This window comes from Electrophorus electricus, chromosome 11 (genome assembly GCF_013358815.1).
Source record: "Electrophorus electricus isolate fEleEle1 chromosome 11, fEleEle1.pri, whole genome shotgun sequence".
In the NCBI taxonomy this organism is placed as follows: domain Eukaryota; kingdom Metazoa; phylum Chordata; class Actinopteri; order Gymnotiformes; family Gymnotidae; genus Electrophorus; species Electrophorus electricus.
In genome coordinates, this window is record NC_049545.1 from 8,903,021 (window position 1) to 8,925,147 (window position 22,127).

At 37.6% G+C, this 22,127-nt stretch overlaps 1 protein-coding gene across 13 annotated transcripts in view; it reads right to left on the reverse strand.

The window, feature by feature from the left end:
* Positions 1-351: 351 nt before the first annotated feature.
* col13a1 (collagen, type XIII, alpha 1) overlaps positions 352-22,127 on the reverse strand; it is a 75,369-nt gene continuing 53,593 nt past the window's right edge. For 7 of the 13 annotated variants that reach the window (XM_035531742.1, XM_035531738.1, XM_027018134.2 and 4 more), the window contains 23 exons: positions 19,395-19,439; positions 18,510-18,545; positions 18,368-18,412; positions 17,747-17,833; positions 17,096-17,122; positions 16,940-16,975; positions 16,788-16,844; positions 16,660-16,683; positions 16,508-16,561; positions 16,329-16,373; positions 16,078-16,212; positions 15,737-15,808; positions 15,580-15,624; positions 15,432-15,482; positions 14,699-14,725; positions 14,514-14,600; positions 12,895-12,930; positions 11,921-11,974; positions 11,683-11,736; positions 11,477-11,512; positions 7,743-7,829; positions 6,075-6,113; positions 352-3,868 (listed from right to left, as the gene is read on the reverse strand). In XM_035531742.1, coding sequence (XP_035387635.1) covers positions 3,836-3,868; positions 6,075-6,113; positions 7,743-7,829; positions 11,477-11,512; positions 11,683-11,736; positions 11,921-11,974; positions 12,895-12,930; positions 14,514-14,600; positions 14,699-14,725; positions 15,432-15,482; positions 15,580-15,624; positions 15,737-15,808; positions 16,078-16,212; positions 16,329-16,373; positions 16,508-16,561; positions 16,660-16,683; positions 16,788-16,844; positions 16,940-16,975; positions 17,096-17,122; positions 17,747-17,833; positions 18,368-18,412; positions 18,510-18,545; positions 19,395-19,439 — 1,212 coding nt within the window. In that variant the 3' untranslated portion in view covers positions 352-3,835. Of the gene's footprint in view, positions 3,869-3,899; positions 5,603-6,074; positions 6,114-6,975; positions 7,230-7,742; positions 7,830-11,476; positions 11,513-11,682; positions 11,737-11,920; positions 11,975-12,894; positions 12,931-14,513; positions 14,601-14,698; positions 14,726-15,431; positions 15,483-15,579; positions 15,625-15,736; positions 15,809-16,077; positions 16,213-16,328; positions 16,374-16,507; positions 16,562-16,659; positions 16,684-16,787; positions 16,845-16,939; positions 16,976-17,095; positions 17,123-17,746; positions 17,834-18,367; positions 18,413-18,509; positions 18,546-19,394; positions 19,440-22,127 lie in introns of those variants that run through there. The other 6 variants (XM_035531745.1, XM_035531744.1, XM_035531743.1 and 3 more) reach the window with 5 other exon arrangements.

Genomic DNA, 22,127 nt, shown 5'->3' on the forward strand with positions numbered 1-22,127 from the left:
AAGAACACAGTCGGTTCATCCACGGGTAAGATGTAACAGGAACTACTACACTGCTCTCAGAATGTCTGGCAACCAGTTGAAGCTTCACACTTGAAATAACGTGGAATAATTGCAGACGATCGCTGCACAGAGCCCTCTATTGTCATTAAATTGATATTGCAAGTTCATATAGAGAAGACAAGATGACGCATAATCCTTATCTGAACGAGACTCCAGTGTTGGACTCGGTACACGGTATGAGGTCGTTTCGAGACGTAGTAATAACTCAATAAAACGAGAAGAAACATGTACAGCCACGATGAATTTTAATAAGAAAAAGCCATATTTAATGCTCAGAAAAAAATACACCCATTCCAAATTTTTCCTTAACTATTTATTGAATGACATTGTCATCATTGTATTATAGAACAGGGTAAATTACTGAATAACTTAATGGGGAAAATTAGCTACATGTCAAAAATATATAAATGTTGAAAATACATTAGAGTTTACATTTTGAGCATAAAATCAGACAAGTTAACTTTTGGGTTTGGGTGAGTTTTGGTAACCCACAATGGAAAAAAAAAAAGAAAAAAAAAAGAATATGCACTAATACAGCTTAACATCTCAATTTTTGAACTACAAAAGAAAATGAAATTAAAACCAGGAAGCTTTCCATGTCCAACAAAATACAGATTAGTGAGATTTTTAGGTGAGCTGGTTAGTGCATTAAAAACATATCAACATGCAAGTGATTGTTCCTGACATTATATAATATTAAAATATATTGTAATATATAAATGCCCTTGTATCCATTTTCAGCTAGTTTCAGTTAGTCAGTTTGATATTAAAGTAAATGTATGATAAACTGTAGTTTAATGCCTCCCTCTGTGCATCTTGCATGCTTTCCATAAACCCCTTATGATGTCTTGAATAATGATGAATAATGATGTGTTGTGAAATATGGATACAAATAAATCAGAATGAATCGAACAATGACTGGCATCCAAGTCTACAACTGTCAAGTCTAGTTCATGTTGCCCACAAAAGACTTGGCAGCGGTTGCAACGGAAAACCTCTTTAAGAGTGTACCCCTCATACAATTTCAGCCACAGAGGGTGAATTCAGATAAAAAGTGGCACTTTTTTCACAAAAGAAATACAATACAATACACTGTACAAAAAGGAAAACAAATATACACAAATAAATCGGCCCCTTTAAACAGTGTGTGAGCCAAAGCTCTCTTTATACATAAATTAGGACAGCTTGCTTTGTGAAGGAAGACACATGCAATTTAATTGGGCATTTTCTATATAAATAAAAAATGCAACTGCATGTTATAATGCAATGTTTTTTTTCCCCTATATCATATGCTACAAAGCATTTTGGAAACTCTTAGACATAGTGATCTATACTCTCCCACAAAAGACCTCAAATTCTCATCCAATGTTTTCTGTTACCTGGATTCACCCTATCATATGTTCAACACAGCTGTGATTAAAACACTACAAAGAACCTACAAAATATTTAAAAATATCACTGACCAGACCTTTCTAGTTTTTAATATATGCTTAGTGTTAAACTACACTGATAGGTAGCCTACTGTACACATTTTCTAAAGAGTACACTGTACAAAGGACAAGATCAAGACACTGTACAGGTTGAGTCATTAGGGAAATGTTCTGTTTTAAAAATGACATACAGTACAAACATTGCAATCAGATCTGAGACATAGCAAAATATCACACCCCATTCAATGTGCAAAATCAACAGTCAAAAAATATTGAAATACACTGGCGTGCATAAAATAATATGATCACTTCATAACGTGCTTAAGTGGATTATGACCATCTTAAATGGTAAAAATTGGAGGGGGGGGTGGACAGGAAAATTGTGCATTGTATTTTACAGGAAGATACTTCTTTTATATTTTACAGGAAGAGTTGTTGCATCAAATGAGAAAACCAGTACATTAAACATTTGCACATAAAACTGAATAATCTTGCATGAAGATTAGTTTTAGGGCAGAAATATATAGCAGCAACAACCAGTAAAACTGTTTTAAGCATGTAGTGCAGGTAACAAAATTAATTGTAATTAACTGTAATACTGACTGCACTGATTGGAGTGTTGACCGCACTGTTTATAATACAGTGCTCCAAAATATTATATTTGATATTACTGATGATGTCACTAATTGGTTTCCTACAATATCTGACCATGAAGTTAAATTACAAGAAAAAACAACAACTTTGCTTTGCTGGTGTTATTATAGTAGGTTATGAACTGAGTTGTTTTAAATGAAAAAAAACACTGTACTCTGTGTTACAAATAACATGCAATTAAATTAGCAAAGTATTTAGAAGATGCAAGTCTAAAATGATCACTTATTTTATAACAAATGCTAAATGTGTACACTGGTTGTAGTCTTGAACAGGCTGAAGACAGCCATCAAAATACAGTATGACATCAGGAATGCTTCTGTGCATTAATCTATCAACACAAACAGGAGTGCTGTAACACCTCATCAGCTTTCACACTTTCAATCAGGTCACAGTGATGTTTTGAAAAGTGAAGAATATTTCCAATTTCAAACTTTGATTGAAGTGATAATGCCATAAGTTATACTGTATCTACATGTGCACCTTACATGAATCTGTGGTTTTGACTTTTACTGGACAACTAAAAATAGGATGTTGTGCTTGCTGCACCCACAGCTGTTCAGTCTCTCAATTTGACCTGTGGCTCCACTTTGGCCTTCCACATAAAAAAGTAAACTGTCAAAAACGTCTTTCAAAAACAGTTTCAGAGGATCACTAACAATGAAAATAACAAGCACCTACTTCATGCAGCCAGTAGACTGAACTAGTATTTTTGAACTGAATTAATAGTAAAACTTATATTTCATAGACAGTGGAGATATTGTTCAAAAAGCAATCAACAAAGTTTAGCTGCACAGAAAAAAATCGTATGTTTAGAACATTATCTCATGCCGTGATAGGTCACATGAACAGCAAAATTTACAAAACAGTAATATGTATTCTACAAATGTAAATACCAATAACAATTTATGAAGTCTATATACTGTTAATGTTAAAGCTTTGTTAAAAAAAGTGTCTATCATATTTGATATTAAATATGTAGATAATTTAAGTTTATTAATATATTATGAAAGAGTTTACTATGAAAGAGTTTGCATTTCTTATATACATTAACAAACAGTTGAGTGTGATATGAGTCTATCTGTAAGTGACATCATACACAGTGAATCTGCATTCTCCCTGCCACTCTCAGATTAACAAAAGGCAGTGACAATAGGCAGTGAAATCAGGAATCATCAAAAGATTTGTGTTTTTTTCTTAGTCTGGAAACACATGAACACTGAGATGACGTTCAGGGAGCTGCACTGAATTCTTGGATCACAGTTACTGGTGTCAAAAATAAAAGAAGGAAAAATAGGAAAAATAATAAAATGCTATAAAAACGTTCATGTTTTTTTCACATAGTGAAATAAAAAGAAATTAATGTGTATAAAATCTAGAGAAATAACAGATTGTTTGTGTTACAGCCATTTTTCCCATGAAGTCCTCACCAGAAAAATGGCATACTATCTGTACTATCTGTAGTCCTGCTTGCCTACTTGTAGACCTACCATAGTCAACACCTGCCAAAGTCAAGTCTGTTCACCTGTGCCACCATGTGGAGCCTCCCAGTTAGACAGGGCTTGCTTTAGCCTTCTGGAACATTCATGAAACAGCTACCACAGAGCTGAACTCAAAGATCTTCTAAAACCTCTTCAAGTTTCCTTGTATAGCATAGAACCAAGACTCACCAGGACCAGGTGAGCCTCTTGATATTACTTCTTAGCCAGCTGGAAAGGATTCTGACCCTTTCAATAAAATAAAGACAAGTCATTCCAGTGATATTCATGTTTTACTATACTTAATAGATTTAGAAACCTTCAGAAATTATGCTTGAAATTTAACTTAATATTTCAGAACATCGAAATACAATTCTATGTTCACACAATACACTCATCCTGTGAATTTATTCCACTCATTCCACTCACGAGGTGTAAGTTAGAATGATACAAACACAAGTTAGTTATAGAACACAATATACACAAAAGAGGCCAAAAGAGGTAATATCTTGAGGTATTGCAAGATATTAAAAGTGGTTGAAGTGTTAATTCATTTGTACATTGTGGTTATTTTGACTGACTGAATAAACTTTGAACAAACAACTTTAAAACAGTAAAAGCTTAACAACTATTTATTTTCGTTTGATGTTCATGTAGATTTTCTGACATCCTTGCAATTTTTTCGTGACTACTGTGGCAGGGTAGGTGCATTAGTGTAAGTATGAGGTATTACAGCCTGATGATGAGTTTACTGAAGCAGATTATTAACACACACCGTAGTCAATCTCAATGACAGGCAAAATGCAACCCAGACAGATATTTTCATGGTAAGCAGCAGCAATCAATCAAATCACTTCAACACAAGGCAAACAATAACAAAACACAACATAAAACAAACATTAGCTAGGGGCCCTCCTTATAACCCTGACACACTATAGGATGAGAATGGCATGTATAAGGTTTTCAGTATGTAAAGTCCGAATGTTTCTTGGCTTTTCCTTTCTTCATTCCTCATGAGCAGCAATATACACATGATATAAATTAGAGGAAGACTTCATAAGCATCAGTCAGATATGTAATGTGGCTTTGGCAGTATTCTAATGTGGCAAGGGCATCCAAAATAAAGACGTAATAGTTGTCCAGTGACATAATAGTTGCAAGGACTTGTATTTGCTAAGTTATGCATCTACATATCAAGATCTATGAAGGCAAAATAATGCATGAAACCTTTTGCATAGAAAAAGAGATCGAGAGTGAGAGAGATTGACAGAGAAAGAAAGAGAGAGAGAGAATCCTCTTAAACATGCCCAACAATTGCTGTGTTAATTCTTTTAACTCCTTTGAACTTTGGACTTTAACGATTCTTAAAGAGAACCCTCTGAAAAAGGCTAAAATGTTTACTGAACGTGCTTATAAAAATACAAATAATTTATGCATTGAGAATCATATAAATTGTTATAGCAATCTAGCAATCTCAAGATTTTGATGAGGCATCTGGTATGCACATTTTTTAAAAACAAGTCCTTGTAGTTTCGAGTAAACATTCGGGATTACAGTGTTTCTTTGATGGGTGGTATATAAAATAAATTGTCCATTTCTATCTCAGAAATGAGGATTATCCCCATGGAAGGCCTCTTCATAATTACAGCTCCACTGCTCAGTGCAGCATGGTCTGTTACAACTCACCAAACACAATTTATACAATAAGTTAATAGGCATGTATCAGTTAACATGATGCACAAATATCATGCATATGCTGCCACAGTATATTACCTCCTTAATCAAAACATATTGACATAATGCACGGACACAGTATAAAATCCATTACATAAAAAATATTACTGGTAATAAAAATAAACAATCTGTACAAATGTCCTGCCAGTATTTTTATGGTTTTCTGCATTTTCTCATCATATAAAAGAGCAAAGTACAAAAATAAATATTCTATGTACAATAAAACAAGGCATTCCAGAATTAACGTCACTGCAAAACAAGAAGCAGAGGGAACACACATTATTTTAAGCATGAGACAAATGGAGGTAAGAAGATTTTTATAGGGTAGAATTACTTTTTTTTCAAAATACAATGACATTAAAATACAAAAATAAAACTTCAATATAGTGTCATTAGTTCAATCATTTCATGTTAAAAAGGAAATATCACAAAATTCAGTGATCAAATTTGCTAATTTGTACAATTTATCATTAAATGATATCTTCCAAAATTAAAATATATTTTAATAACAGACAAGTAAACCAAATCTTTTACCCCAAATTGCTTTTATCAAAAAGTATTTTTGGCATACAATAAAATTATAATGCTTGTAACACAACAGTTTTTAAAGTACACCTCCATTTCTCATGTATATTTTAATTCAGTAATGGATGGATTAGTAGTCAGATCCTGCACCACTCCAAAGCCGCTGCATTGACTTAGATCATCCCAAACTACTTACTTTATTCCAACACCCTGGTACAGGCAGACCATCGTCACCCTGGAAAAGAAATAAACCCACCCAAATTCAATAACTTTACATCTGGAGACATGTACATGCTAAATGTACCAGCAACCACATAAGCAGTAGCATTTATAATTAATGCTATAATTATCATGACATCTTGAATGATATGAAATAACCTCCAGTTTTACCTTTGTTATTGGTGAGAAAGCCATTTTCCTAGCTCAGACTGCTCTGAGTATTCACTTTACATCACAGGGTAACATGTCTTTTTGGCTAATAACTGTTTCAATTATATAGATGGACACAGAGGCACAGAGCTACAAAAATGCTTAAAATTAGGCCTAAACATGTTAAAAATGTGATCTAAAACATTTTTGATGAGAGAGTGAGGAACTATACTTTAATATAGGGTTAACTATACTTAAATATTTCCAATAATGCATGCTTCTGCTAAGCCCATGTCCTATGACGTGCCAGGCCAAAATGACTTGTTTATGCCTCAGATGGATGAACGGTCAGTGGCTAATTAGGGTTAGATGTAGGAAATAGTGTAAGTACATATGAGAGGGTGCAATAAAACTGTATATGGATGTTGCTGTTACTAAAATATGGCATCCATGCAGTCATGTGTTAAAGTTAGAATATATTATTGTGAGATATTGTGTAATATTGTGAGATCATTCATTTTCTAAGAAGTCTTTTACAAGCCATTTTTATTAACTTTTCACCTCACCATATTATAAAGATCAGGTTCACTAACTGTTATAACAGCACAAGTAGCAAAGGTGTCTTTTACCTGTAGAGAACTGTGGTGAATGTTTTTTTTTCTTAATCAAATCGTGAAATTTGCATAAGGTTTTATTGGCTATAGTGTCAAAATTACTACACAATAAGACATGCAACAATTTCTTGATTACAGCCATGCCTAACTTTTTTCAGAATTGACCAAACCAGCATATTTCCCTACAACATTACTACTTTTGAGTCTTTCTTTCATTATGTTACATTGGGGTGCAACAGAAGTGAGCTAGCATGCAAAGGAAAGCATGTAGAGAGAGAGGAGCACCATACCACAGGGCACGGGGCATCCAGCCCATCCAGGCCTGGCAAGCCTGGTTCACCCTTCTCCCCTTTAAAGCCTCGGAAACCCTGTTCATGAAATCAATTGCATCAACATCCTCCTGCGCTGTTGCACAGCCGCTCTGAACGGTACAGCCAGGAACCTGCAGGACAGCCCAGTCTGGAGCATGCACACTGGGGCTGCTACTGACAGGAAGAGGCTCACTGAGACCACAGGGCTGTAAGCTAGTTCCCATCCTTCGAGATGATGGGCCCAAGGGAGACAAACATACCTACTTCCTGTCAGCATTGAAACCTGAAAATGGAAAAGGCCCATGGAAGGTTCTGGTCTCTGCTCAAGGTATTCCCTTACTGATCCAATTAATTTCTGTGCTGAGTTCATTTGTAACGGTGTTTATGCACATGAGGCCAATCAAATTGCACCCAACTTAAAATAGTACATTTTTAAAAATGTAATTCAAAGACCAGAAGCACTTTGGGCATTTGTTAGGTTTAAAATACCACCAAGGTGTAAGGTGGTGTCTGTGGCTACTACCACTTCCACCTTTAGCCTTGATGTAGCACAGTGAACGTAGGACATACCAATGGACAGGGGGCATCTAATCCTGGGGCTCCTTGGTCTCCCTTATCCCCTTTGGCCCCCCTGTTGCCTCTCTTGCCCCTCTCCCCCTGTAAACAACAGTGCATTCAAAAAGACAGACTTTAGTCCTCCCACTGTACTAAAGCAATGGAAAAAATACTATGAATAATTCAATATATGTTTAGATATTTTAGGAGAGTAAATGTGTCTTTTTACTAAACTACAATAAGGCATAATAATAAAATTAGGAATTTAGGTGTGAGTGGATGGGTTAAGGAGGAGAGTTGTCAGCCAAAGCTACTAGTGTGCAAAATCTTGCTACTCATGTGCAGACAGAAAGTCTTTTAGCTCTTTTTTTCATATTTGTTTGTACTTAATTACTGATCTACAATGAATTTATAGTTTTAGTATATGCATAGAATTATTATTAGTACATTATAAAATCTGTAGAGTTTGATGGAAACATCATCATATAGGCTTATATCTCTCCTGATGACTGAAAATATAACAGACACTTTTGACACATTCACATTAGACACATTCTGGGGTCAGATAGGAAAATTTAGTACTACAGTAACTGAGATCATTATGTAATGTAATCTGTTGATCTGATTTTTTAAATCGGTTTCACTAAAAAAGAAACAATGGCTGACACTGTCCATAAACTGTGTAGGTTATAAACCCTGGCATAGACTCAAAGATCCGCTGACTGCCAAGCAATAAGTGTATCATTCAGTTGACTATGCATCAACGATGCATACATATTTGTACAAGATAAAAATTTAAGTTTTGACCACTAGAGGGCGAAATATTATTGAGACAAAATCTGAACAAGCTGACCAAATCCGCTGTGAGTCATCTTTAAAGGTATGTAAGTACAACATTTAGAAAAATTGCTTTACTGAAAGTGCTGTATTACTGTGTGCAATGTTTATGACGTGTCTTGACTTTGTCCTGTCTTGACTGACAAATTAGGTTAAATAACATGAATAGGTATAGAGTGCTACCCTAATGCAAAGTGATTGGTCAGAGCAGAAAATGACTTTCTCTCAAATTTTCAAATTTAAAGGCAACGTAAATGTTCCTATTTAAAATGTTCCTACTTTAATCTGATTTTCTGGACTTAGATAAGAACAATCAAAATGTAATATCAATGTTGGGCAAAGAAACTGAGATGAGAGCCTTCTTTCCAAAGAGGATTGGCTGAATTTGAACAATGCATTTTAGGGGAATTTTTACAAAATTTTAATTTATATATTTGCACACCAAGATCAAAGGCCTTTGACAGATTTGGGGAATTTGGAATTTTAGGACTTAAAAATGACAGGAATAGTCTCTGACTAGAGTGCACAGTTCTCATGCTGAAAACAGCCATTTTAATTTTCTAGTTACAAAAAACTTCATGATACATTTAGCTGTAAGCCTAACCACTCTAAAATGAAAAAAAAAAAAGATCTCAGTTGCTTACAGCTTTAAGACTTACCTCAAAACATTTTAAATAGGGTAATTTTTTTAAGGTGTAAATGCCTAATATTTCAAATATACCTACTATTTTTTGAGGGACAGTGGGAATGTGGTTTAAAACACACTGATTCAAAACAAACAAACAAATTAGCTACTTGGAGCTTTGGATCTTTGTGTACCGTCCTGTTCATTCACCCACCTGGGAACTTATATTCATTTTAAAAATCCAGTTTTCAGAAAACACAGAACCTAGGCTTGGTTGTTCTATAGTTCCTTATTGTGGCTTTAAAGCCTCTGTCTATCCATTATGACGATTTACTTCTATTACCAATATCTTTTGTGAGTAATATTGTATAATTATTACTACAGCAGACAAAGAATCAAGAGATTTTTTCAATTAATTTTTCTGCCATTTTCTGTATTTGAGTTGGGCTGTACTAACTTTTCCTACTCACTGCGTTCAGGCAACTTGTGTATTTTACAGGCTCTGCTCGCTCTGTCACTGGAAGCCTTTACCAATAGGTAGCTAAATGAACCTGATGGTTGATGTCGCACAGAACTGTAAAATATGAAAATTTTCCTAACATTTATGATTTAAATAATACTTTGCTCAGAGATCCATATTAAATCACAGACTTCCTCTACTTTGCTTTAATAAGATTTGATAAAAGACCTTGTGAAAACTCTCTCCCATCTGAAAGCAGCCTCTCACATAAAGTGACCACATTCCTGCACAGAATTCAGCCTCTTTACGACTGAGTGAACCTTAGCTAAAGCTGCTACCATTCTGGATACACTTTTTTGTCATTTTCAAGTTTTAAAGAAGTCTATTGTCCTGGAAGAGTGGCTCTTGTTCATAGTCAGATGGTTCAAATGTATGGTTATGACAGTGATATACCATAACAACTTTTTTAGCTTTTTGTAGAGGTTTGTAGCTTTTACATTCAACTAAGTTTAGCATTACCAAAAAAAGTTAAAAATAAATATATATGTATATATATAAACCAAGCTGCCAGGGGCTTTAAAGCCTGATGGTGCATCCTTCAGATACAGACACTGAGGAGGTCATGAGAGAACAGGGAGATCTGTGCACGCTAGCAGAGGTCGAGGAAATTACAGACTAGTTTGCAGGATGGTAAGTGGAAGGGAAGAGGAGGAAGAGGAGGAGTATTAACCCAGGCTACAACATTAGAGCAGGAACGGGTGGAGGCCAGGCAGGGAGAGAGGGACAGAGAGGACAACCCGACTCATCAAAAAAGAGCCAGGCATCACAGGCCAAGGTGCAGGGGAGGAAAAGGGGAGAGGAAGACCTGTGGAAAAAAAGAGGAAGACAAAAGGAGGAAAACAGTAGAAACAGCACTGGGGTCCTCCTCAGCACCTTCCACTGAGCTGTCCATCAGTGCACTGGCATAGCTCAACTGACTCTAACACATGTTGGTGAGCTTCTTTGGATTTGCTTAGTTTTGTTTCATTTATCCTACTCTTATTTGTAGGATCTATGGTATTTAAGCACATTTTCTGATATTGCCAGTAGAAGGTGGTGGGAGGAACATTGACATGTCCTGACTTTCAAAGTGAAAGTTATTCAAGCAATAACTGAAGTAAAAAAAAGATGGGTTAATAGGAAGGAAACACACAACTACTCTGGGAGGATGGAGGTGTGTCAGACATATAGAGCTGAATAACAAATGGACTATTTTAACCACAAAAAAAATAAATTAAAAAAAATAATTCACAATGTGCACATAATTAAGTCATGATTAAGTGGCAGTGTACATAATACAAAAGGCTTGCATATTTAGTGGTATTTTAAGACTGAAATCTTGTATTTCTAATATGTATATTAACATATTCTTGTGCATATGTAAGAAAAGAATCTGCACAATAACAAAAGGAATGAACATATTTACAGTACCACAATTTTTATACATGCCCTTATAATAGGTTATCAATCAAGTATACAGTATGATTTATGATAATTACTATCACAATCACAGATCACTGGGCCCAGCATGCACCTGCTCATTTCACTAATAATTAATTTATCAGGAGAGAATAGTTCAAAATATATTAATATATCTGCAATTTCTCTCAGTACACGCTACACATATATTAGATAGATTTGACCAGAGCAAAATCATGCTGGGTGTTGATCTCTCTCCCCCCCCACCCCCCACCCCCACCCCCACCCGCCACCAGAGAGTACTGTGTTATTGTCTTCTTATGAAAACAATAACGCTCTACGTCAAATACTGTTCAAACATGGTCTTACCCGATTTCCTTTTAATCCTGGTGGTCCTACTAAACCCTAAAAAATTAGGGAGAAAATGATTAAATGAAAAGTGAAGTATTTATTTCTTCTCTTCAGTCTTCTTTGTTAGAAATAGTCATGGGTTAACTTCTAACTTTCTGTTACAAACAAACAAACAAACAAACAAAAATGATTCAGAACAAGCCCTGACAAAGGAGATCACTTACAGGGATGCCTTGTGGACCTGTAGGTCCTGGTACTCCCATATCTCCCTTCTCCCCCTACAAGTGTGAAATGAGGTGAACAACTTAAAATTGTTTAAATGAGAAAATAATATCAGTTTAGTTGTACTTATATTTGACAGAGAATTTTCTTTTGTTTGTGTTTTGTCATAATACACAAAAAATGAGGTTGAGAAAGACATTTCTACTATAATTATCATAAAAGAGGAGAAACATTTTTCACCCGTTCTCCTTTTGGTCCTGCAGGTCCAGGTATTCCAGCCGGTCCTATTAGCCCCTTTTAAGATAAAGACAAACAAGTAAATATGTCACAGCCTTTACCAGAACTTAGGGAGGGTTCTGGATTCCAGGGTCAACAACATGAAAAAGTAGATCACCAGTAGATCAACAAGCTTTTCAGAGTGAGTTTTTCTCTCCTCGCATCCTTAAAATTAATGAACAAAAAATTCCTCTTGATGCTGATTATATTGATGTAGTAGTTTGTTAATTCTGGAATAACTAAGACTCTGGGCTTATTGATCTACTGGTTAATAAACAGACACACAAGAAAATAACAAATCCTTCTTCAACTCTGATTCCTGGATTTGGACAGGATTCAACAGGGGGCAGTTAGACATTTTGCCTTCCTCCAGTCTTCTCAGCCATGTGCTGGATTTGCCATACTGTAAACATAGTACATGCAGCCACATCCCAGCATGCTCTCCTGGTTTGACATCACAAGGTCAAAGCTTTTCTGTTCAAAAGAATACAGCTCATTTGGTTATCAGAGGTCAGGTATGTTTAAAGACCTAATATGGTGGGCTGAAAGGTCATGGATGTTCAGGATGGGGAAGGTTCATCTTGCTCCAAAACCAACTGTGTGTTTTGTCAGCCTTTATCCATGCACCCAATAAGTCAGCTGCATGCTGACACCTTGGGAAATAATCTAAATGGCCATTTGTGGAAACAGGAGGTCACGGTTCAACAGGCATAGGGAAAACTTCATGTCAAAGCCATTCTCATGCCAGTACAGCCTCACCGAAGGTCTAAACAAAGGCCTTGACCAGCAGACGACACAAGACAGACACAGACAAGCAGGCAAGCAAACAGACAACTATGTGCACAGCGTGTTAGTTAGCGGCAGGCAGTGGAGGCCGAAAGAGAAGAGGTGGAGATGAGAGGAGAGGGGGTGAGGGGAACGGGTCTTGCGCCACTCACCACTGGACCAGGCTTGCCGTCTAAACCATGAGCCCCCTGGACAGTGTGTAAACAGTTAGAGAGCAGAGAGGAGAGATGGAGATGATGGGGAAGGTAGGGGAGGAGTGTGAGGAGAGGAAGGGGGTGAGTGAAGCAGTGACTTGTGTGACATAAAAACAAAACTAGTTTTGATGGAAGACTGATAGTGTGGATGATGTGAGAGACAGACAGTAACTCCTTTCAACCTTCCATTTCTGTATTGGTCCTATTCTAAGTTGTTGTCTGATCATGTGTTCTGCTGCATTGGTTTGGAATACTACTTAACTAGTTGTAATAAAGGACTGCATGCTATTTTCCTGTAAGCACAGCAGCTAGTGAAAAAAAACAGAAGCGCAAAATCGAACATCATCCTGTCCACAACTCCAAAAACTTGAAGCCAGCAGAAATTTTCTCTTATTCATTATGTTTTCTTTCAGGATGTTTGCCTGTTTGGTCATTTTTGGTGGCACACAATGTAGTTTAAGTGACAAAGGCGTTACTGTGCCATTGATGATGTGACTGGAACAGGTTTATCAATGACTTTAACACCAAAAGTTAGAAAAAGACCCCTGAGAGGAATATTATGAATGTAATCTATTGTATGCCATTTCACAATACAATTTTAAAAAAATCATATTTATGCAACAGATAATATACAATAATGAGCTATGTAACTGACTAGGGCCTCCGTCATACAAATATTTTGCATTAAGATGCACAAGTAAATACAGTGTGTTTGGGCAAACAGTTGTCCATTTTGCTGATGAACATATAATTATCTAATCTAATCAATCTAATCTAATATAATCAAAATCAAAATCATTCAAGTAAGGTTTATTTCACCTATTTATATTTCATGTACTAATAGTCAACCAGTGTGATCAAGAATTAGAGTTACAAGGAGCTTTATAAACATATCTTTGAAACAATTATTCATTTTTCAAAATTTTCATTTATGTATTTAATTTATTCTGTCATAAAATATAAACATTGCCTATAAAAAGTAAGTCTGCAACATCCAGAAGCAGTAGTGTTAGTAAACCAAACATAAACCAAGAGTCACTATGTATAATCTGACATTTCACCTGCAACAAGATGTAGGAATTAGTTTTCCATAGCTAGTTTTTATAGCTTGAACAGCACATAAAATTGTAAAAGCCTACCTACTTTTTAGAATATATATTCATGTATATCTATAGATCTGTATCTGAAGTTATTGCTTGGTAAACACAGATGTTGTTCCATGCAACTTGACACCACTGCAACCAATAAGCCATTAGCCAATGAAGCCCAGTTTCAACACAGAAAGCAGTAGCATATTAGTCATATCAAAATGGTTTTAAAGACAGTCCTAGATTTCCTCTGTTCTTCAATAATAAAACCTTTAGCTGAGGAAAAAAGGTTAAATATATGATACTACATTAATATAACTTTAACTTTCAAGATGCTGAACCAACTACGTCTTTAAACAATGCGTGTGCGTGAAAAGATTTTCAGTGTAGATAACTGGATTTGTATATCATACCATACATATGTAGATACAAAATTATTCTATACTGGCCTTGTAGACGTATAGTATTGTAGTCCAGGAGTGTACTCACAGGAAGTCCCAGATGGCCCCTGTCTCCTTTCTCTCCTTTCTGTCCAGATGTTCCCTTCTCCCCTCTCAGACTCACCCCTGGCTCTCCCTGAAACAGACAAGCAGGAGATAAATTACTTTGGCTATGAGGTGAATGACTGAATCACTGAATGACTGAAAGACATTGTACTCAAGAGACAGCTTCACCTTTGGCCCTGGCAATCCTGGAGATCCCTGAAAAATAAATGACATTTGCATGTTTGAAGCCTGTCCTTAATTGCAACAGAATTGTCTGAAGTAAAAATAACAAGAACATAAATGCAAAACCATTACTTTAAAGGTACAATGTAAATCATTTGAACTGTAAATAACAAAAATGAAAATGCCAAATATCAGTCCTAAGGTTTGTAAATCTTTTCCTATGCAGAGGTTTTTTAGGGGTATGAACAAAACTCACTAACAGTCACAATTATAAAATACTCTGTTGGTTCCAGAAAGGAGGCAGGCAAGGGGAGATCCAATAACCTAACACTACAGGTTTTTAAGATCTTTTCCATGTCTGTGATTTTTCTTCCTTGGCATGTGACTGGGTTAAATGCTTTTATTGCTGGATGGTTTTGGATCTTATTTACATTGCTGAACTGATAGGTGTGATGAGTCTGGAAATGTGATGCCTAAATGACAGCAATATTAATGGCTGTGGCATTATTTATAAGCTGTAATTCTTTATTTTTGAATAATATTTGTATTTCACTTCTCCTCAGTTTGCAAGAGTGTCAGACATTGTCATCAGTGACACTGATTAAAATAAACATAGTACTTTAAACATATACCTTAAATGTTGTACTTTACTTTAAACATATACTTTAAACATCATCTGTAGTATGAATTGGTCTGGTGTCACCAGGTGTGAAATCCTTCTGTCGTATACAGTACTCACCATTGGCCCAACGGGCCCTGCAGGCCCTGGAGGTCCTGGCGGACCATAGTTCTAAGACAAATTGAGAGGGAAAAACATTATTAAGATAATCTGCAGCTTTAAAATAGCATTTACACCCTGATAAGAAAACACACAAGGGAACATTTACCAGTTCTGCCTTTTCACCCTTCTCCCCAAGTTCACCTTTCTGACCCTGAAGAAATAATATAATGATATAATGGAACAGCTTCACAATGCCTTGCACCCTGCTGTAATCTGATGCCTGTGCATCAATGACACCCTTCTTTCTGGGCACCACTGCGTACCATTGAGCCTGGTAATCCAATGGGGCCTGGAAGCCCTGCAACCCCCTTTTCACCAGTAGGGCCATCTAAACCCTACAGAATGGAAAAGGAATGAGGAGGAAGATGTTATGTGGGGCCAGGATGACCTCATTTGTGAGGGAATTGTTTGACACTGCTGGTAAAACTGAAATGATGTGCAATCTTAAATGAATTCTTATTAGTGTAACTAGTTTTGGAAGTCTCAAACTGTTACCGATGGAGGCAATGTTGCCCATATACCATAAAAATGTAAAAATATTAATGGTCTAAGTACTAAGAACCTTTTGTGACCATGTAATGTTAGAGATTCTTTATAAACTCACAGGTGATCCTGAGGGACCCATGTCTCCTTTATCTCCTTTAGGACCAGGAAAGCCAATGACTCCTCCCTCTCCTCGTGGCCCCTCAGGCCCAGGAGGGCCGATGGGTCCTGGCTCTCCTGTCTTCCCACGGGGACCCTGAGATATATACTGCCAATGTCACTAATCTGATTCAAGAAAACACCATCACCAAGAGACAAGACCAAGAATGACTATCAGAAAAATTGAATGCAGTAACAGGTATATATTCTTACCTTTTCCCCATCAAGACCAGGAGGACCAGGAAGTCCAACTTCACCCTGAACAAGAAAATGGTTCCAAGAAAATGTAAATGAGATGTTAAGAAATACAGGGAAGAATGTCACCACACTGAATCACCAGTAATTGAGATACAGGAATACTTCCAATATTGAGGGTTACTAAGTTTCATTACCTTGGTACCAGGCAACCCAGGTAGCCCAGGAGGGCCAGGTAAACCAGGTGGGCCCTGCAGTCACACATGAATTATTGTTACAATATTATTTAATTTCTTCACCACCATCATAATATGTGTACCCCCACTGTTTTATTGCAGTGAATACTTACCATTAGATGCACATTACGAATATCCTAAAAAATGTTTAAAAACATTTATTAAAAATACTTAAATCCAATCAAAGAGCAGAATCTAAATCTTTTAATGACTATAGATATTAATTAGTAGGATTACATACATTCTCATTGTTGTTCATTAATGTTTTTCCAGGTTCTCCTGTTGGGCCTGGAGGACCCTGATAAAAAAAAGGAAAACAAATCAAGAATTTAATTATAGTGCATGACAAACTCAAATTACTTAATACTTTAAAGGGTTAGAGTTTTAACTCACTCTTGGTCCTGATGGGCCCTCGGGTCCAGGCTCACCCTGTTGACATACGTAGGGAAACAGTGTTATCATACAATTACCAAATAAACAGAGCCACATATTTTTCTATCTTGCACAGCAATAAAGTGGTCCTAGTGGTAGCAATAAGAAGCTGCTAACCTTAATGCCTTGATTGCCTTTTTCACCCTGTGAAAAAAAAAAAAAAAACGCAAATCAAATCAAATACATTTTATTGTTACATTGCACTTGCACAGGACTAAGGTGAGTAAAAAGCTTAAGTGCTTACTGCTTACAGTCTGGCAGTATTTTTACTAAATATATATTTGAATATACATATTCTACGGAGGAAAAGAAGGAAGATTTATACAGATAAAGTACAAAAGAGTAGAAGGGTACAGAAATTTACATACACACTGTTCATTCCCATGTCTTGTATCCCATGTATATAATGCATTAATCATACATACTATGCACCAATGCACAGCACCTAAGTAGAGGCTGGATGTGGGACAGTGCAGAATAAGTAGAGTAGCAGTAGCAGGAGTGTCTAAACTATTTTGTCTAAGCTATTTTACATGACATTGCAGAGTAATGGGGGTTGTATGGTGGAGGGGGTGGGATTGCCCACATGTCTGTGAGAGTACAGGCCACACTGGAGTACTACTGACAGCAGTGTGATAGCGTGTGCTAAGAAACCTACATGCTTAACATGGCTCCAAAGTGAACTGATTGCTGGGAACTAATAAAGAGGCCATACACAGGGCTACAAGCCTACTCACAACCCATCCTTCACTCATACTGGTGCAGTACCTTGGGTCCAGAAGGTCCAGGAAGTCCAGGTGTTCCTGGTTCCCCTTTGATGGAGACTCCTGAAGAACTAAACTCCCCCTTTTCACCCTGTCAGAAGGTAAGAGATCATAATTTTAATATCAGACAATCTTCAATCAGTTCAATCAATATTGCTTCTAGCATGTTGTAGTCATCAACATTAGGGGCATTATATAGCATATGCTTTTTATTACGAATGCTAATTAGTAAAAACACTACTCTCAGACCATCACACTGTCCCTAATTAGAAATAAAATGTAAGAACAAAGCATGTACACAAAACATTGATTAAATCTTAAATTCAAAATAAACTTAAAATGTGATAGTTATAAAAAATATATTAAGATAACATAAGAATGTAATAGACATTTATGTGAAAACTCCTTTTTCATAACTGTTTACTTTGTCTTCCACAAAAGTATGAAAGATACTTCAAAAAATGAATAAGCAAGATTTGAAATAAGTTCTCTTTGCAATGTTAAGGTAATTCATGGTATCCAAACTGTCAAAACAATGGACAAGCAAAGTTCAGTAAAAAATTTAATACAGAATTGCACAAATTTTCAAATCCTCATGCTAGCTTCATGCCTATTCTATGCCTACCTTGTAGCCCCGTTTCCCGGGAATACCAGGAATACCAGCCTGACCCTTTACAGGGACAGAAGAAGAAATATTATTTGTCTTAGAAAGTTATTCAGTTGTGGCTACCATCTATTTTGCCTTTGCTTATTTACTAGCCCTTTACCTTTCGTCCAGGAGCCCCTGGGAAACCAAGCTCTCCCTGAATTAAGTGATCAACAAGGTCAAAAACAGAAAAGAGGAAGAGAGAGACAGTGAGAAAAAAGAAGCGAAAACACAAGCCAACATGACTCATTCCTGGCCTCTAAAGCTCAACAAACACTTCACGTAACAGTACAGATTTTTCCCAAATGCAGACCAAGCCTCACTTCATCAACAGATCTTGGTTTAAAGTCAACATCATTTTTTGCAATCATGGCCACTTTTTCATGCACACAGGGTCAGCATTGCTGACATTAACTGTAAACCCGTGACCATCATACGCCATTATTTCTATCACAGTAATTAGACAACATGCTTTGTTGTCAATATTTAGATCAGCTTGTCAGGCTGTTCATGCTCCAGGCACGCACAAGCTGATCTCTGGCAGCGCCATGAGTCGTCAAGTGTCACAGTATTGCTTTGTTATTCATAGTAAAGGACACATGATAGTTATTTATTTCATGTCTGGGTTGGCTAATGAGGAGAACACCAGGCAGTTATCTAAGGACACAGCTGAGACTGCACATGTCTAAAGGACTCGCAGTTAGACAATGCCACCCTTCCACAGGCACTCACACTCCCCCAGATGACCAAGCTACAAATACAGAGAGAGGACTGGACACAAGAACTATGCACTCATGAGTGGCTGCTAAACAGTTTAAGCAGTTTTCCCATCTGCAGTTAGATTACTGCTTGTTGTATGTGCATTCAGACCCTGCTGTACATTTCAACAGAGTTATAAGGTGGGAAATGTAATCATTTGTGGCAAAACAGAGACACAAATCGTTTGATGGCACATGATTTTAGCTAAAGTACTGGATGAATATGGGCAAGATTCAAGGCAATCTACCTTCACTCCTTGCTTCCCAGGCATTCCGGGCATCCCCCGCTCACCCTGGAAAACCAGCATAAAATTTTCCATTCTTTTCAAAGATTGCTGCTCATAGCCCAGCCAAAACACCATGCTACTCTAACAGATCTTTAGATGACATGATAAACACACTATACGGAAGAAAAAGCAAACCAAAATGCAGACTGTTAGTAGATCATTCACAGTCACAAAAAGGACCTTCAGAAATGCCCTAGGAATCCAAAAGCCTTCATCCAAAGCACCCGCTTCATTCAGAGTGGGGCAGACTGCAGGCGCCTTGCAGCAGTTAAGAGGACAGCAATGGCATGAAGACTCCAGTGGGTCTGGGCAGGAGGCAGGTGGCAGAGCCCAGCTTGGCACACTCCTCTCCTCTCTGCTCACATGCACTGCCCTCTCCGTGTACATTCCAATTCTGTGAGACTCTGACAGGTGCTGTGGTCAGAACCTTGGATGCTTCCAACATGGAGAGGGAGCATCTGGGCATGTGACATGCTCCAATTCTTCCAGGCACTCCAGAAGGGCTGCAGGATGGAGACATGCTCAGATGACACAGGGACCACCAACCTGCCATGGGCCAGAGCAGGCCAGCTGGGATGGGGCAGGGATATAGCAGAGATGGATTTTTGTGCCCGTGGCTGCCATCAGATGAAAGAGTGTGATGAAATATGGAGGGAGTGATACAGTGACAAAGCGACTTCACATTCCCAGAGCACTTGCCAATGAGTGGAAATCTTTTTGATCCTATTTATGCCAATGTACTTTCACCATTCTCATAGCATTCTCTGTCTTCATCTTCTCCTCATCCCTCTGGACTTCTATTTTAAATCACCAGAGACTCTGATGAGTTCTTTCTGAGGCTGCAGCATGCACACAAATTCTGCAGGTTATTCATCAGATTTGCAGTTTCATACATTAATCTGGAGTGACACAACTATGGGCAACATCTTTGGACCACAGGGGAACTTTGGAGGGTCAAGACAATGGATGTTTACAATACCACAAGAAACAGCTTTATTCTTTGCTATTCTTATCTGTCAAGGAACATATTACAGTGAGCCAGTTGTTTTGAAAATTGTATAATTTTTTACAAGGATCAGAACAGAAAAATGTGAATACAGAGAAATAAAAATGTGATCCATATTCAGAATGTTTAGCAAAAGGACTTCAGGAGGACAGAATATATATGTCAGCTCTGTTTTTCAGAGAGTTCTGGAAAAGGCTGGTCCAAAAACAGAGTGATACAAGGAGATGTCAGAGTAGTAGATCCATTTTTTTTAAGGGCCTGCCCTTGGCAACTCAGTGTGTATGTGTGTGTGAGTGTGTGTGTGTGTGTGTGTGTGTGTGTGTGTGTGTGTGTGTATTTGTGTGAAACAGAGATATTATACAAGTATGCCTCCCCCTTTTGTTGAGGTCAGGAGGGAGGTGTAAGCAGAGACAATAAATGAAAAAATCTAGACTGAGTAAGACTCAGGATGTGCCAATGTTAGCATCCTCTCCTTGTCTTCCTCAGAGTCTAGCCAGTCTAATGACTGCAGTTTTGACACTGTGTCTTTATTGCAGGGTTTAGTTTGAGTGCATTTCCTTTTCCACACACTGGTGAGCTTAATGAAGCAAACAGAGCCACAAACACACGTTACTGTCACGTGCAGGCCTGCAGCACGTCCTGGTAACAGTCCTACCAAGATGGAGCACAAAGCACTACACTGAGGTGGCAGCAGGTGAGAAAATAACTGAGCATGGGTCTTTGAAGTGCCAGCAAAACAAACTTCAGAAGATCAGCATCAGGAGGGTAGAGGGCAGCTCTGTGCTCAGCAGAAGCAGTCCCTCTCAGCCTCTGCTGCTGGCAATGAGCAGAGCAGTTTCTCCTCCCATGAAAAGGATTTTGCTCTGCCAAGGCTTCCCTATGACTGATTGTTTACATGCAGTCGCCTGTGTTGGGTTATATTGTACGGTCAAGCTCTACGCACAGTTTGGCAGTTCTCACACAACTGGCAATATATGTGTTTTCTGTCCATTCAAGAAACATTCTTATTTTTCCTAAATCAATCCTAATTATAATAATGAACATAATTATTTTTATCTTCAAGGTACTGTATTCATGCTAGTCAGACTTCACATCATGCCACATTGAATACACAAGCTTCTCTCAAGACAGATACCTTCACACCCCTCTCTCCTGCTAACCCCATCCTTCCATCCCCTCCCTACACAACAGGAGATAGCTTCAGTGAGCAAAGGGCACACATACACACACGCTTAAATATGTGCACACACACAAACATACACACAGTAACAGCAAGTGCAGGAGAGAATGAGATATGTAATCTGATAGAGCCCAGCAAAGAGGCATGAGTGAGCATTGCTTCATGGCACATTCCAAAGCCATATACCCTATACTATAAATCAGAGAAGACACCTCAAAGAAGAGCGGGCCTCTTGATCTAACCATCAGGTCCTTACAGGTGGTCCTGAGAGCCTGAGACAGAGCAGGAGGGATGTGTGTGTGTGTGTGTGTGTGTGTGTGTGTGTGTGTGTGTGTGTGTGTGTGTGTGTGTGTGTGTGTGTGTGAGTTAGTATGCGCGCATGTGTGTGTGGGAGAGGGCAGGTCTGATGCAGAGCTGAGGAGAAATGAAAATTCCATCAAACCCCTTGAATTGGGAATAAAAGAGCTTCAGGGGCCACATATTCCCCTGCTGAATGGTGTCAATTGTA